Source organism: Muscardinus avellanarius (assembly GCF_963383645.1).
Source record: "Muscardinus avellanarius genome assembly, chromosome: 4".
NCBI lineage: Eukaryota > Metazoa > Chordata > Mammalia > Rodentia > Gliridae > Muscardinus > Muscardinus avellanarius.
In genome coordinates this window covers 135397345-135414168 of record NC_137789.1, presented here as the reverse complement: position 1 = coordinate 135414168, position 16824 = coordinate 135397345, and the positions used below count along the sequence as shown (strand labels likewise).

Here is a 16824-nt window from a genome sequence, read left to right as displayed (position 1 = left end):
CAGTGATCAAACTGCCCAAAAGAAAAATGAGGAGGAGGAGAAACAGGCCAGCAGGCACTGGGCCTTCCTCCAGGGGCAAGTGAGGAAGGCTGGACACCCCCCAAAGCTTGAGGGGAAACTGAGGCTTCTTCCAGCCGTGGGGGTGTAAAGAGGAGTGAAAGAAAAAAGGAGCGAGAGCGAGAGCAAGAGAGGGAGAGAGAGAGAAGAGAGAGAGCGCGCCAGCTCAGCACCCTGAGACAGACACTTTCCCAACTCCAGGGCCACCTGTGGCCCTGGCCAGGCCAGCTCCCAATGTCACCTCCGCATCCAGGAGATTCATAAAAAAAAAAAAAAAAAAAGCCCCAAACAAAACAAAATCCAAAAGGAAAAGATCTGGGGGTATGGAGCAGGGAAAGGAGGGAGGAGAGGACGGGGAGGGCAGGTCTCTGGATGCCTGAGCCCCGGGGCTGGGGGAAGGGTCCCCAGCGCCCGCTGCCCGCGCGGGTTAGCTCGTCACATAGTGTTTGGTGGACGGCTGCCCATACACCCTGTAGAAATCCTGGTGGCCAGGCTGCTGGGAGGCGTCGAGCCAGTCTCTGACTGCCAGGCCAGGAAGGGACTGGGGCACGGAGGGCGTGGGCGGGAGCGGGTGCGAGTACTCCTGGGAGGGCACTGTCCAGGGGAAGTGGCCGGAGCGGGGGTAGGGCTGGTGGCCGCCATGGTTGGCCACGGAAGAACAGTAACAGTTGTCCACGGAGCAGACGAGGATCTTGCGACCGCCGTACTGGGGGAGCATGGGCTGCTGGGCGGCAGAGCCGTTGGGATACTGCGACGGGGGGAACACGGGGCTCGAGTGCACCGGCTGGGCGCCACCCGGCAGAGCCACCAAGTGCTGCGTGGAGCTGCAGGGCCCCAGGGGCTGCCCAGACTGGCCCTCGCCGCCGGCCGCGCCGGCCCCGTACTGGCCGCCCACCGGGCCCGACGACGGCTCTAGGAAGCCAGCCTCAGGGAAGGCCGTCGAGTGCTTGCGTTTTTCTGCCCCGGAGCTGCTCACGCCGCAGGGGTACAGGGGGACGCTCTGCAGGAAGGGCACCGGCGTGCTGAAAGGGCCTGCAAAGAGTTGGGGCAAAAGTTGGCAAGTTGGCAAACTTCCCCATCTCAGCCCGAGCAACCTGGCCCCCCAGGTCCACAGGACCAACGTGACACCTTTGTGGGTGATCGTCCTCCACTAGGAGGTAGAGACAGTCATCCGCATTTTCCCACCGACGAAACTGAAGCAGAGGGAGGTAATGTCACGTGCCCAGGGTCCCACGGCCAGCAGGCAAAGCCAGCAGGTGAAGAAAGGTCTAACTCGGCTGCGCCAGCTGTGACAGTGTCTGGCACTTGGCCCAGCCCCAAGAGCTCTCCCAGTGATGAAGGACCCTACCCTCACCTTCTAGCATCTTCCGCAGCTGCTTCTCCTTCTTGGCCACCTCGTTCAGGAAGAGCTTGGAGTTCAGGTGGCCGATCTTAGGGGGGGAGAGGCTGCTGCCCGTGCAGGTCTGGGTCCTGGGGGCAGTGGACGGGGCGTCTGCTGTGAGGAGGTATCGTGGGTGAGCCCGCCCCACCTCCCCCGTGGGCCTGGCCCGCCCCCTCCCAGCGTGAGGGTGGGGCCACCCGCTCACCTGTCCATTAGGATTTTCACAGACTTGGTGTTCTGCGGGGAGAGAAAAGGGTGGGTGAATGGAAAGGACAAGCCAAAGCTGCCCTACCTCCCCTCCTCAAGCAGGGCTGACGCTGTGGCGCAGGGAAGGTCCATCTTTGTAAACAAGGAGAGCTGCACTGACAGCGCGTGCCATGTGACCCACACCACCCGAGCACCTTCCGCGCCATCTGTCAATTCATCCACACAGCTACCTGGGAGGTGGATGCCACAGGCCCTTGACCTTGCATGTGCTGGGCCAGATGTTTTGGAATTTGGAATGTTTTGGATTTTAGAAGAGAAAAATGATACCTGTAGCATATATTACCCATTACCCCAGCAGGAAACCACAACCGAATCCATCCATACTTCTGCAGCAAAATGTTTGAATTCTCAGACCAAGTGAGATTCAGAAAGGCCCTGATCTTCCCAACATTTGTTTCTGCTAGTCTTCAGGGAATTTTAAAATTAGGGACAGTAGATAGAGGATAGGAGAGCTGTGTGTGGAGCCCAAGTTTACAGGCGAGGGGACAAGGTACAAGTCACACTGGTGGTTTGCCAAGGTCACAGAGCTAGGAAGACAGGTGAGTGGATTCGAACCCGGGCAGCTGGCTCCAAAGCCGGGGCACCTGAGCACCCCAAGGAAGGGCGAGGGGAGGGAGCTCCCCGGGCCCACCATCCAGCACACCTTCATGAAGCTGACGTCCTCTGTCTTATCAAAGAGCAGCTGCAGGGAGCCCAGCAGCTTCTTGGCCTCTTGCATGCGCTCCCCCAGGTGCAGCGCCTGCGCCGCGTTCTCGCTGCAGAACTTGGCCTGGGCCTTGTCCAGCACCTCCACCGTCTGCCGCAGGTCCTCGTCCAGCAGCTGGTGCAGCTTCTCGTACTGCAGCCTCACTTCCTCCTTCAACTGGCCCATTTTCTCCTGCAGGGCAGACGAGGGCGGGCGGCAGGTGAGCGCCAGGGCTCCTGTTGGGGCTCCGTGCCAGCCACCCCCGAGCCAGTAAGGCTCGGCCAGAGGGTCACCCAACAGACTCGCCCGAGGCCCTGAGCCCTGCCACCCCAGGCTCAGGCTCCTACCTCCACCAGGCGCTTGTCTGACTCGAGCTTGTACAGCTGGTCTTCAATGTCCTGCTCGCGCTCCTCCAGCCGATCCTGTTGCTTCATCAACATCTTCTGCAGGGACAATCAGGGGGGAAGGGATCAGAGGGGGCTGTTGCTGCAACTCTGACCCAGGGTGGCCTGGAAACATCCTTCCCCCTATACAACAGAGGCAACCTAGCGGTCCCATGACCCACGTGGACTAAAGCCTCTGCCAGCCAGTCTCTCTGGCCCCATGAAGCCCCAGGGTTTACTGAAAGCTGTGTCCAGCCAGCCCGCCCCCAGCAAGGGGAAGCTGGGGCCCGCCTCTCTTCTCTGCACTTCTCCTGTATAGACTTACCTAATCATCCCATCAATGCTGCAAGATAAGGACTATTATGAGCCTCATTTCACAGGAGAGGAAACTGAGCCCAAGAGAGGTTAAGTCATTTGTCCAGAGTCACAGAGCCAGTAAGTGGCCCCAGCCTAGGTGATCTGGGGGCAGGGTCTGTTCTGATTCAAGCCAGGCTGCCTTTCTTTGGAATCTGCGATCACCATCTTACAGGCGAGTACCCTGAGATGCAGAGGGCCAAATAACCTTCCAAGTTCACACAGGTCCTTTGGCCCAGTCCAAAGATCTCCTAAGACATGCTATGTGCCTTACACCAGAGGGCTTACAGCCAGAGCCAGCCACTCCAGACCCAGGCAGAAAGGAGACTCTGGCTTTCCTAAGACCAAAGTTAGTCTGCTGGAAGTGACCAGATAAAGCTGCTTTTCTCAGTGTGTACACACACACACACACTCTCTCTCTGGTTTTGTTTTGTTTTTGGTGTGTGTGTGTGTTGGGGATTGAATTCAGGGGCATTCTACCGCTGAGCTACACCCCTGGCTCTATTTTATTTATTTTGAAACTGGGTCTTCTCTAGGTTCCTGAGATTCTGGCTACATTGTTGAGGTTGTCTTGCATCTAGAGTCCAGTCTTAGTCTCCCCAGTACTGGGATGACAGGTGTTTGGCACCAAATCTCAGCTCTTAATCCCTATGATCCCTCTCTCCTAGCCCTGCCCATCCCCACCGCCCCACCGTCAGGGGCTCTTCCCTCACCTGATACACCTCTCCCTTGCTCATGAACCCTCAAGGACTCCCTCCTTTCAAATACTTTAGCAAAGCAATGAAGGCTCTCTGACACCTGACTCTTTCAGCAGTCAGGCTGAAGTCCCTCCCCAACGCTCCAGTGTTTTGACTCCTGCACTCTTGGTATTTTTCTGCTCCCTCAGCGCCTCTCTCCTCCCTTGTCCATCCTTCAAGGCCCAATTCTGGGAAACTTTCCATGACCCCTGCTCCAGGTCTGTGCAGGTTCCTACCTGTTCTGGGTATGTGGAGGGCAGCCACATTCTGCCCTCCCCCCTAGCTGTGCTGCCCAGTAGAGTAGCCATGAGTCACATGTGGCAATTTGTTAATGAAAAAGTAATTTAGAGCCGGGCGTCGTGGTGCACACTTGTAACACCAGCATTCGGGAGACTGAGACAGGAGGATCGCGGTTCGTAGACAGCCTCAGCTACTTAGTGAGGCCCTTTGCAACTCAGTGAGACCGGGTTTCAAAATAAAGAATAAAAAACAGGGCTGGGGGTGTAGCTTGGAGGTACAATGCCCCTGGGTTCCATCCTCAGGACTGCAAAAAAAAAAAAAAAAAAAAAAAAAAAAAAAAGAAAAGAAAGGAAAAAGAAACCGAACTAAAAGTATCCGTTCCTCAGTCACATTAGCCTCATTATTAAGTGATCAGTAGCTACATGTAGCCAGAATTGGATACTATAGATCCAGAATATTGCCATTATCAAAGTTCTGTATGACAGCTTTATTCAGGAGCTTTCTGTGTCTCAAAAACTGTGGCCTGATCTCTCTACAAGATCCAAAGCTTCATAATCCCAGTACTCAGGAGGCTGAGACAGGAGGATCAGAAATCTAAGGTCAGCACACAGTAAGTTAGGAAGACCCTGTCTTTTTGTGTGTGTGGTACTGGGGATTGAATCCAGAAGCATTCTACTTCGGAGCTATACCCTCAGCCCTATTTTATTCTTTTTTTTTTTTTTTTTTTTTGAAACAGGATCTAAGTTGTGGAAGGCCTAAGTAGCTGAGACTCCTAAGTACTGGTATTACAATCGTGCACCACCATGTCCAGCTTAAAATAATAATTGGGTTCAATCTCCATTATCACCAAAAACAAAAACCACCAGGGCTTTGCTGCTTTTTCTCTTTCCCTTTGTAGCCAGGTCTCATGAAGGCCTGAGCACCCAACAGAGGCAAAAGCTTCCTGAGTAAACGCAGAGGTTCTGCATACAGATTAAGCCCTCAAAGCAGCTTTGTAATCACCCTCTGAGTGACCCTGGAGTTGCACCCCATGACCCCGGCCACACCCAACTGGCTTCCCAAAGACAAGCTGCCAGCAACCCCTCGGACTCCCCGTCCTCAAATGGCTTCAGCCAGATCCCACTCGTGTAGCAGCCATCCTAGAAACCAGGACACGGGGCAGGAGAGGCGGAGGAAGGCTCTTGCTCTGATCTGGAGAAGCCTACAGCCCTCCCCAGCCAGCTCTACCTCCTAATAGCCCAGCACAGGACCTCCAAGAATGGGCCCACAGCCAGGCATGGTGGCACACACTTGAAAACCCAAGACTTGGGAGGTTGAGACAGGAGGACCACAGGTTCGCAGCCAGACTCAGCTACTTAGTGAGGTTCTTTACAATTTAAAGAATAAAAACTAGGGCTGGAGGTGTAGCTTAGCGGTAGAATGCTCCTGGGTTCAGTTCAATCCCCAGTACTTTAAAAAAAAAAAAAGACTGGGCCCAGGAGACCTCGCCCTTCCAGCAGGACCTTCTCCACACACCAGCACACATGGCCACGTGGGCCCTGGATAGTCCCTGTTCGCAAACATCTGAATCTGACCTCCCCTCCTTGCATACTGAAAGCTGGGCCTGCCCTAAAGGCAAGGTGGCTAGGACACTCCTGCAGAAACCTCAGGCCTCAAATGCTTGCCTGCAGGCTGCCCTGGACCCTCACCAGGGAGGCAAGACTCCCCCAGGTGCACCTCTGAGTCCTCGCCACTCCTGTTGCATCGGTGCCCAGGTCATCTGAAGCCCAGACCCCCACGTGCATAGTGGTCTCCCTGCCAAACTACAGATCAGGAGGTACTGGGCTGAGACTCAAGTGAGGGGTAGGAAAGAGGCTGCCCCAGGTTCCCAGCTCAGTTCCCTTGGAGGACAGAAATGGGGCTGTCCCTTCTAGCCTGCAGGCCAGAGGGAGCCCCCTCCTCGTCCCCCAGGAGTTCCCAGCGAGGGAGCAACTCCAGCCTTCCTTCTTCTCCTAGGCAGTCCAGAGAGTCTCTCCCTGGCAGTACTTCTACTGCTGGGGGGCAGGGAATGCCTTTCCTTAGTGCCAGGGTCTCAGGAGGAGGGGAGCCCAGCCCAGGCCCAGCAAAAACAGTGGCCACACTCCCTGGCAGGCGGATGGGTCTCACTTCTTCTGTCCCACCTCATAGTCCGTTGGGAGAATGGAGGACACTGGCCTGAGATGGCTCAGTCCTGCGGTGGATGCCTGGGAGAAGGTGGGGAGGCACTGCTTCGTCCAGCCCTGGGAGGAATGAGGAAACCTCCGCTGCTGTTTCTTTACCCCACCCCAATGCTAGAGAAGCACAGGATCAGGCTGGCCAGAGGCTGGAGGGCAAGGCTGCTGCGGAGGAAGCAAGGCCTCTCCCGCCCGACCCAGCAGCCTCCTTTTCAATGCCCACCAGCCTCCTGGGGAAGCCCTGATCCCACCTGGAAAAGAAAACCCCACAGCTGGGGTGGGACCGGATTCCCCCAGCCTCCTTTTCAATGCCCACCAGCCTCCTGGGGAAGCCCTGATCCCACCTGGAAAAGAAAACCCCACAGCTGGGGTGGGACCGGATTCCCCTGCTCCGTTCAGAGCAAGGCCTCTTAATATGGGGATGCTTCACAAACTGCACCCAGCCCACTGTGAGCCAGCGGACTGCAGCACGCTCACAAGCGTGTGGGGCAGGAACACGCAGGAGCTATGTCCAGAAGCACTGGAAGAGGCCTCAGGAGCTCAGGAGGGGGCCACTGTGGGATCTGCTCACCCGCCCCGTCCTGAGCCTGTGAGGACAGAGGCAGCAGGGCATTTGGTCACCTGTTCCTCAGACCTGTCCCCAGTGGCCTCTGCCTTGAGCTGCTCCTTGGGGTTCCCTTCCCCACCACGTCAGGGGCACCCCCAGCCCCCCTGCTGTGGCCCCGACCAGCCCTGCTGGAACTTTTGCTGCCAGACTAGACTAGGCAGATGGGTGAGGTGTGGGGACTATGGCTGCATAAAAGTTAATAAATAATAATAATAAAGCCTCAAGTCAACCTTAAAGAAAGGCAAGGTCAGGAGGGAAGGGTGAGGGCTGGCAGAGGCAGGCAGACAGGGGAGTCGGTTGCGAATGGTCTTCCTGCTCAGGGCTGCCCCATCCTAACTTCTTCCCCGCAGCCAAGCCCTCCTCCACGCCTCACCTCAGCCCTGGTCCCCTCTCTCAGAAAAGCCTCTGCCCGTCCTCAGCCCCCTCGCACTCAGGCTGCAGTGTGAGCTCCCAGGCTGGGGAAACCACAGACCCGGAGAGAGAAGGGGTGGCAGGCAGGAGCCCCAGCAAGGAGAGAAGGCACCTCAGGGGCAAGCGGCAAGCCCCGGCAGACGCAGGCAGAGGGCTTCCCAGCTGCAGAGTGGAATTAGCTTTTGCCATGCAGAGAGCAGCGCTCTGGGGCAGCAGAACAAAGAGGCAAGAGAGAAAGCCCCCCTTTGTCTGGGTTTGAATGCCAGGCCAGCCAGGGAGGAAGGCTTTCCCAGAGCCAGGATGAGGCTGGCCAGGCCGGCCCGCTCGGCCCAGGGCAGGGGCCCAAGCCGGGCTTCCTATGCCCACCCAGACGTCCCCCAGCACCACACTGCAGGATCCACCAGGCTCCTACCTCCGGCACCTGCCACGGGCAATGGTGCACCCTCTGGTGAATCCATCTTTCTCTTCCTTCCCCAACACCAGTACTGCGTGAGAAAGTACCAAGCCCCTGGCAGACCTGCGGCCACCCTGTCACCTGAGGAAGCTCTCACACCAGCAGTCATGCCCACAACAGTAAGGCATGCACCTTCAACATGCAGCAGGAGAGACAGCCAGCGTGGCACTCGGACACTCCATGCACTTTCACACATGTGTGCACGTGTACGCACATGTGTGCACACACACATATAGGTGCACACCTTCCTGACGGAGCCACACAGGAAACAATTGCATAATTAAGTCAGCCATGCACCTTTTTTCTTCTTAGCAATACCCATATGAGATACAAAAAATCAGTTACATGTGAAATATATACCCCAGATAAGCATGCAAACAAGCACACACACATACACAAACACCTGCAGACGTGGAAACAGCCACTCAGAGCTGCAGGAGACAGAGTAATCAATAGGGCGAGTATGACAGGCGCCCCGCTGTGTCAGCAGGATCAGATCTGGGTAGAGGTAGGGGGCTGGGCCTCTGCCTGAGGCTCCTCTTAGGGGTCTGGGAGGAAGGGCAAGCAGGCCTCCTTCCACAAAGTCTCAGGATGGTCCCTGCGTACCCCACTTGCCACATTCACACTCAGAGGGACACACACTAGGCCTCTGCCTCCCCTCCGTTTAAGACCCTCAGGCCAGGCGTGCAGTCTGCACAGCTGGAGTCAGGCTGCAGCCCGGCCCCAGCAGAGCTGAGCCCTCAGCCCTCACTCCAGAGCCCACCCAGTGGTGAACACACAAGGCAGAGACCCAGGACTCCCTCCCGAGGGTCCCAATACATCCCCTGCACAAACACTGCAGGCAGAGTGCCCTGGCACCAGGCAGCTGCAAACCCAACTGGCCCAAGCAGTGAGATCCCTTCCCCAGAGAAAACCTCCTCTCAACTTGCCACCTGGGGAAATGCAAGGCACAGAGGCCTGGCAACATTCCCAGCCTTGATCTGGGGTCCTAGGGATGACACACAAGCAAACGGTGAATGTCCAGCACACCTCAACTACACACGCACATACACGAGCACCCCTGCCAGGCCCCTCGCGCACATGTAGGCCTTCTCCTGAGGGAGGTGTGAAGGATGCTCCCAACTCCCACCAGTTCCTGGTTACTGAACCTGGAATGGAAGGGGGCTTGTCTACTCAGGGCGTCCAGGCCTGAGCCCACCTGGATCTCCCAATCTTGGGCTCTTAGGCCTCTATAGCCTCATGGGAAAATATACTGAGGGTCTAGGCATGTCCCAGGGAACAGTCTTGAGGCCCATCCAGAGGGAATCCAGGCCCCTAGATTCCCAAGGGCAGCGTGGGGCAACCACCTGACCTGCACAGTGCTGACCCTCAGCCCCCTCGCTGCGCCTCCCCAGGAATGCACAAGTAGGCGTGAGTATTTGAGGGTGGGGCCACCCAGGAGGGGGTTCCTAGTTCTAGCCAATTGATCTGGCATGTCAGCAGTCTCCCTGGGAGGGCAGGGGAGGAAGAACAAGAAGCAGAACCTAAGCTGGGAGGCTGCGACAGGAGGGTCACAGGTTCATGGCCAGCCTCAGCAACTTATCAAGGCCCTCTGCAACTTAATGAGACCCTGTTTCAAAATCAAAAAAAATAAGCCGGACGTGGTGGCACATGCCTGTAATCCCTGTACTTAGGAGGCTGAGACAAGGATTGTAGGTTCAAGGACAGCCTCAGCAACGTGACTCTCACCTACCTAGCAAGACTGTTTCAAAATACAAATAAAAAATAAAATAGGTATTGCTCAGGAGTAGAATGCCCCTGGGTTTAATCCCCAGTACCGCACACACACAAAAGCATGTGCCATGTTTCTGTGCTCCTATATCCTGGAGAACCCTTTTATCCTCATCTACAGCACCAGCAAAGGCCCTTTAAGACAAACTCCCTCCAGCAAGGAAAAAGGGCTGAGGCAAAGGCCCTTCAGTCCACCAGGGCCTGGGAAGGGAGTTCTTCCATTTGGTTTCCCCTGGTTCACCCCCTCCCCAGAGGGTAGGGTTCCTCTTCCTCCATATTCAATAAGTCAAACTCACATTTGAGTGACACTGGGCTATTGAAGGGTCTCCAACCCTGGTGCCCTGGGGGCACAGAGAGAATGGAGTTGGGAGGGGAGAGCCTAGAGGAGGATGGACTCACAGATGCTGGGAGCAGAGTCGCACATCTGGCCCTGATGAAACCCACTACTACTGAGCCTGTCCACACCAGGCACAAGAACGTGTGTGTGTGTGTGTGTGTGTGAGAGAGAGAGAGAGAGACAGAGAGAGGGGGGGGGGAGAGAGAGGAATGTATGCTCATGCTGCTGACAAAGTTCAGTGCCTGCTCCCATCTAGCTGGTCCTTCAAATCAGGGGCCTGCTGGCAGAAATCCCAAGATACACACATGCTTGCAAGTGGCACCCCCACGACCCCCCAGGCTACAGGCTGGTCCATCTGAGGCAAATAGGACACAAGCCAAAGGACGCCCTCCCACTCCCAAGTCAGGCATAATTAAGTTTTCTCCCCAGCCCAGCTCAAGACATCCCTAGCACTCACACTCACTAGGAGCATTCTGTGGGTGCAGGCACACATCTGCGCCCTCAACACCCAGGGTGCGACCGGTCCCCTTGCCTCTCAGCCACCTCTCCTTTCCCCTCCTCTCACTTTCCACTGCCAGTCCCAGGACAGAGAACTGGACGGCCCTCCTTCCTCCAGCCTCTGCACTTTCCCAGCCTCCTCCCCCAGCCCTGCCATCTTTATTAATAGCAGCAGCTTCCCAATACTGGGGAGAGTGTGGGCTGTGCCTGCCCCCAAATGCGGTTGGTGGGTGGGAGGACCTCGGGGCTCCTCTGGCTCCTGCACTTCCCCCAGGCCCTGGCCTTTTTCAACCCTAGTGGGGGGTAGGGAGTGGCTGCGTTCTCCATCCCCCACACTTCCTTTAAGAAACCGGAGGCCCAGCCTGGCACAAAACCCCAGAGCTAGCCCATCCGACGGCAAACTAATTATACAGCAAATCTTATTTGTTAGCCCCGCCCTCAGCCTGCGGTGGCCCTCCAGCCTTTTGTCGGTTGTATATGTATGTTTTGTAATTGCTAAACAGTGACTCATTCTGACTGCCCCCCCCCAGGAAACAGCCCCCATCTACAAACATGCCCAGCTCAGAGCTTCCTCATACCCCAGCTCCCCATTGGCCTCAACTAGCCTCCAGGGGCCCCCACCCAGAAACACTCCCAGTCCAACCAAAGTGATATCACACCCAGGCCCCAAGCTGGGGCTTCTAAAAGGGTTCGGTCGTTCTTAGGCCAGCCCCTTCCTTCTGGTGTGACTCAACCCGGAGAGCCAGGGGACCAGGGAGGGACCTAGGAGGAGTCCCCTCCACGGAAGGGGACGGAAGTATTGCCTCAGTCCAGTTCCCAAACCAGGCCCAGAGGCCCGAGGGGGAGGGCAGTTTTGACATTGGCCGCGGCTGCAGGGTGTATACAATGAGAGGGGGTGCGGTTCCGTAATCACCCAGCCGCAGCCCAAGGGAGCCAGCTGCCTGAAACCAGATTTCAAGGCGGCTCAACCTTAAACCCACAGGATTCTTTTTCCGTCTTCCACCTCCCCTCCGCAAACGTGGGAGGGCTGTGCGAAGGAGAGGGCTGGGCTGGGAGGAGAGGGCTCCAGGCGAGGAAGGCACATACTTTAAGGTTTGTTCATGCAGGCGCCGGCAACACACGGGGCACCTTCTCACACACGGGGAGCCGGCCACGGGGACTAAACCGCAGGGCGGAGACCCTCCAGCCGTCCAGGCCTTGCCCAGAGAGGCACCCCGAGTTCTGCTCTCCCTCCGGGAGCCCCCACCCCCCGAACGTGTTTCCAATCGAGCCTAAAACTAACATGGCTGCTTTTGTTTACTTCCTCATTGGTTTGCCAGCATCAGGGATCGTGTCGGCCACAGCGGCGGCACCAGGACACTCATTACATAAACAGCAGCTGGAGAAGCAGAACCGGGGTCACTGCCTCGATGACTTCCCGTAGGGCGCACAGAAACGACGCTGGGGAAGGGAGCTGCGCAAAACAGAAAAGCAACACCCAAACTCTACTTCTGACAGCCCCACCCCACTCCCGATTCCATAAAGGACTCCCGAGATGAGCCCCGGGCGCACAGGTGCGGGAATGTATCCAAGCAGCGACCTGGACTTTTCTTCCTCACTCAGACCTTGCCCGCAAACTTTCAGAGAAGAGTTTGGGAAGGGGCCTCCAGCCCGATGTCACGAGAGCCTGTCGGGATGGGTGGTTCCCAGGCGGGAGTGTGTGTGTGTGCGTGTGCGCGCGCGCGCGTGTGTGTGTGTGTGTGTGTGTGCAGGGTACTTGCCCGGATCTCATTCCTCCGAATCTCCACGTCGCACACCGAGTGTCCCTGATGCGCGCCGCTGTAGTAGCAGCAGTACTGGCACACGGCCACCTGCTCGGCCTCGCAGTGGTAGAGGCGGTAGGCGTTGTGCTGCGGGCAGCTCCAGGCCCGCACGTCGTCCGCCTCCACCAGGAGGTGCCCGCGGGCGGTGGAGGGCTGCTGCAGGTGCGTCTGCACGTGGGACTGGCAGCAGGGCGCCTCGCAGCGCAGGCAGACCTTCTGCGCGGGCAGCGGGGGGCCGCGGCGGCAGAACACGCAGTGCAGCGCCGCCGGCGGCTTCTCCACGTGCAGGGCGTTGAACTTCTCCACGATGTTGGTGAGCTTCAGGTTCTTCTCCAGGCCCGGCTTCTGGTTGTAGGCCTGGTTGCACTCCGGGCAGCGCACCAGGCCGCTGTCCTTAGCCCACGCCTCGCCGATGCAGCCCCGGCAGAAGTTGTGTTTGCAGGGCAGCTGCACGGGCTCCACGAAGACGTGCAGACAGATGGGGCAGATGAGCTCCTCCTCGAAGCAGTTCTTCCAATTCTCTGCCATGGCGGCGGCGGGCAGGGGGCGTCCGGCCGGCCTCCCCAACTCCCCAGCCCGCGGAGCCCGGCCCCGCCGGCCCGCCCGCCCGCCGCTCAGTCGCCGGCGCCTTCCGCGCGCCCGGCCCCCGGGGAGGGCGCCCGGGTCCCCGCGCCGCGCGCGCCGCCGGCGGCGTCTACTCCTCCTCCCGAGCGCCCGGCGGGAGGCGGCGGGCCGCGCCGGGGCCCAAGTTCCATAGACGAGGCGCCGCCGCTAGGGCCGGGGTCCCGCGCGCCGCCCCGCGGCGGGCATCGGGGCCGGGCCGGGGGCGCGGGGCCGCCCGGGGGGCGCGGCGCGGGGCGCGGGCGGGCCGACTCCGGGGCGCGGCGCGCGCGCCGGGGCGGTCATTCAGATGAAATTCCCGTGCGCGGCCGGAGACGCCCGCCCGCCCGCCTCGGCCTTCCTCCTCCCCTCACGAAGAGACGCGGAAGGGGGAGGGAGGGAAGTGGAAAAAGGCGACAGAAGGGGCGGGCGGCCCCGCGACCCGCGCCGTCCGCGAGGAGGCCGGGCGGCTCGCTCTGGAAGGAATCTCAGCGGCGCGGCGCGGAGGCTCGGCTCGCGGCCCCCTCCCCCGCCGCCCTCGCGCCCTCCCCCACTCTTTTCTTCTCGGCCTCCGCGCCGGCCTGGAGGCTGGGCTGCGGTCGGGCCGCCCGGGCGAGCCAGCCGGGCCGCTCGCGGCGGCTCAGCGCCCAGCCATCTTGGGCTCCCGGCGGCGGCCGGGGTCCGGGCGCGCGCTCGAGGGTCCTGCAGCCCTCTCTCTCTCTCGCGCCCTCTCTCTCTCTCTCTCTCTCTCTCTCTCTCTCTCTCTCTCTCTCTCCCCCTCTTTTTTTTCTTTTTTCTTTTTCGGTGGTGCCCCCCTCTCCAAGGGGAGGGCCGGCGGCCTCCAGCAAATTAGGAGAGAGAGAGGGGAAAAAATGCCAAGTCCTGATTTCTCTCCACCTCTGCTCCACCCACCCCGGGCCTTTCCAAAAAAAAAAAAAAAAAGATGAGAATTGGAAGAAGTCGGTGGAGCGGCGAGGGAGCGCCCGCGGCCCCCGGCTGCCGGGCGACGCGTCCGGGGCGGGCTCGCCCGTCGCTCCGTCCGTGGGTCCGTCCGTCCGTCCGCCCGCGGCTCCTCGAGGGAGGGGAGGGCGCTCCGGGCAGGGTCTCCGCAGCGGCTGTCGCTTCAGAGCTTTATCCTCAGATCAAAAAAAAAAAAAAAAAAAAAAAAGGAAGAAACCACCCCCCAACCCCAACACTCATCACAGCCACCTTCAGCCATCTTGTGCGTATTATTATTATTTCAGGAATAATCTGTTTAATAAAAATAGCTGTGTCTCTAGCCCTCTTCCCCGCATCCTAGGGTCCCCGCCCCCTTTTAATAATAATCTCGATAATAAAAACGATCGGCGGGCCGGGCCGTCGGCAGCCGCCTCCTCCCGCCTGGCTCGCGCGGACTCGGGCTCGCCCCCCCCAGGAAGGGGCACGGCTGGGGGTCGCCGCGGGGGGCAGGGCGCCCGCGAGAGGGCGGGGGGAGGGCCGGCCGGGACCCTGGCGGGGCGCACGGGCCCGCTCCCCCACCGCCGCCCGGCCCGAGTCCGCGCCCGCCCGGGGTACAATGGGCTCGGGACGGAGCGCGCTGGCGGGGTGGGGACGCGGGAGGGCAGGGGGCCACGGCGCGCCGGGACGGGGCGGACAGACGCGGGGGTGCCCCAGATCAAGGCCGGTCCCGCTACTCGGGAAGGGGGCGGGGAGACGGGGGGAGGTGCGGGGAAAGCGGCGGGCGGCGCTTTAATCGGCAGCCCGGGCTCAGCCCACCCGGCTCAGGCGGAACCGGGGGGGCGGGGGGGCGGGGCGTGCTTTCCGGAAGTGCTGCGGCAGCTGCTGGGCGCCCGGCCCCGCCCCTTTTCCCTGCCTGGAAGTGGGGCTGTTCCGGAGGCTGCTGGTGCTATTGGTCCCCAAGATGTGGCTCCGCCTCGTGAAGGCGGGGCAGTTCCGAGAGTCTCACGTGACTCGCACTAACTTCGGTAGATTAAACATGGGTGTGGGGGGGGTCCGCGCGTCTTAAAAGGGCGATGATACCTCTTAGGAGTGGGACCACTGCTTCCTGGGCCTCTTTCTCGGTAGCTCTTTTTACTTGAGAGGGAAAGGAGTGTTTGTCAATGGGTCTGCTCAGCAGTCCGGCGGAACTGAGCCGGGAACTGCAAAGGTTCACTGTGGGGCAATTTCCCCATGTCCTTAATACTCGTCTCCACTTCCCTGATGTCTAAAACTACCAAGCAGGGTCGGCATTATTACTTTCTTCTATTGATAAGGAAACTGAGGTTTAAAGAACTGAAATAACCTGCCGAGGACAATTGGTCAGTCCACGGATACTGTAACAAAAGGCTCCAAGCACCCAGCGTTTTCTAGGCCCTGAGGATTTCCTGCAAAGCGCCTGACTTTTCTTTTTTCTCTTTTAATGATACTGGGGATTGAATCCAGGGGCATTCTACCTCCAAACTACACCCCCAACCCCTTTTTAAAATTTTTGTCTTGAACCTTTCTTGCTAGGTTGTGGAGAGTCTCTCTACGTGGCTGAGGCTGTGCTCAAACCTGCAATCCTCCTCTCAGCATTCCAAATACTGGAATTACAGGCGTCTCCACATCCGGCTAGCTATGAAATTTCTTTCAAAAGTTAAACATAGCCGGGCATGGTGGCCCACGCATGTAATCCCAGCATTTGGGAGGCTGAGACCGGAGGAACCCAGTTGGAGGACAGCCTCAGCTGAGGCCCTTTGCAACTCAGTGAGACCCTGTTTCAAAATAGAAGAATAAAAACTAGGGCTGGGGGTGTAGCTCAGAGGTAGAATGCCCCTGGGTTAAATACACAGTAACAAAAAAAAAAAAAAGGTAATTTCTGTGATAAAAGAGTAAGAAGCCCATGCAAAGATTGTAAAAGTGCCTTTTGAACAGACTGAACGCTCGGGAGGAGTCAGGCGAGTGTTAACCCGGGAAGAGTGCTCCTGCGTGATGGAAAAACAGAGGTAAAAGCGACAGAACAAGCGTGTCCCAGGGCAGAAAGGCAGCTGCGAGGGGGAAAGACCGTGGGGGCGGGACACACAGGACAGTACTGGTTACTGTGAGCAGTTTGCACCTTAAGCTGGTTGTGAGCAGCTGTCAGATTGGGTATGTTTTGAAAGCAGAACCAAGGAGACTCACTGACGGATTATATCTGGCATAGAGAGGAAGAGGACTCCATGCCATCCTAGTAAGGGTGCAGAAATGGCCTTGAAATATACTTACCACTCTATGTGTCTATCCTCCTCAACTTTAAAAACTACAAATGTATTTTTCTCTCTATCCTCCCCAAATATCCTGTTTTTCTCCTCCTCCTCCTCCTCCTCCTCCTCCTCCTCCTCCTCCTCCTCCTCTTCCTCCTCCTCCTCTTCTTCCATTCTTCTTCTTCTTCTTCTTCTTCTTCTTCTTCTTCTTCTTCTTCTTTTTCTTTTGCAGTATTTCTCTTTGGGGGGGTGGGACCCAGAGGCATTCTGCCTCTGAGTTACACACCCAGCCACCACGCCCAGCGTCCTCCTCTTCCTGTTCTTATGTCTTTTCTAATGGTGTTGGGATCCAACCCAGAGTCTACACATGCTAGACAAGTATTACGCCACTGAACTACCCCCAGCTCTGTGTGTGTGTGGTATTTTTTTCAGTACTAGAGATGGAACTTGGCCTCCTGCATGCTGTGTGCATACTCTATACCCAGATACATCGCTGGCTTCTTTATTATTATTATTTTTTTTTTTGAAATAGTGTCTCCCTAATTGCCTTGGCTGGTTTTGAACTTGAAATCCTCCAGTCTCAACCTCCCAAGAACCAGGGTTATAGATGTGTGCCACTGTGCCTGGCTGCTACCTATTTTTTGTGGTACTATGGATTGAACCCAGGGGTATTCTACCTCCAAGCTATGCCCCCAGCCCTACTTTTTTATTTTTTTGTTGGTACCGGGGTTCCTGGAAACCCTTCTACCTCTGGGCTACACTCCAGACCTGTTTTATATTATTTTTATTTGGAAACAGGGCCTCTTAAGCCAGAGAAGCTGACTCCAAACCTGCATGATCCTCCTGTCT

General features: G+C 57.9%; 1 protein-coding gene across 2 annotated transcripts; it reads right to left on the bottom strand.

Annotated features, from left to right (window-relative positions):
* Positions 1 to 484: 484 nt before the first annotated feature.
* TRIM8 (tripartite motif containing 8) lies at positions 485 to 12703 on the bottom strand (the record flags this gene model as incomplete). Of its 2 annotated transcripts, XM_080694685.1 has the most annotated exons (6): positions 485 to 1089; positions 1412 to 1527; positions 1644 to 1675; positions 2349 to 2582; positions 2738 to 2833; positions 12134 to 12703. In XM_080694685.1, 6 exons carry the CDS (start codon positions 12701 to 12703, stop codon positions 485 to 487), a joined length of 1653 nt encoding a protein of 550 aa, XP_080550811.1. The 2 variants fall into 2 exon arrangements, with proteins under 2 accessions (XP_080550811.1, XP_080550812.1); XM_080694686.1 differs by lacking the exon at positions 2738 to 2833.
* Positions 12704 to 16824: the final 4121 nt, after the last annotated feature.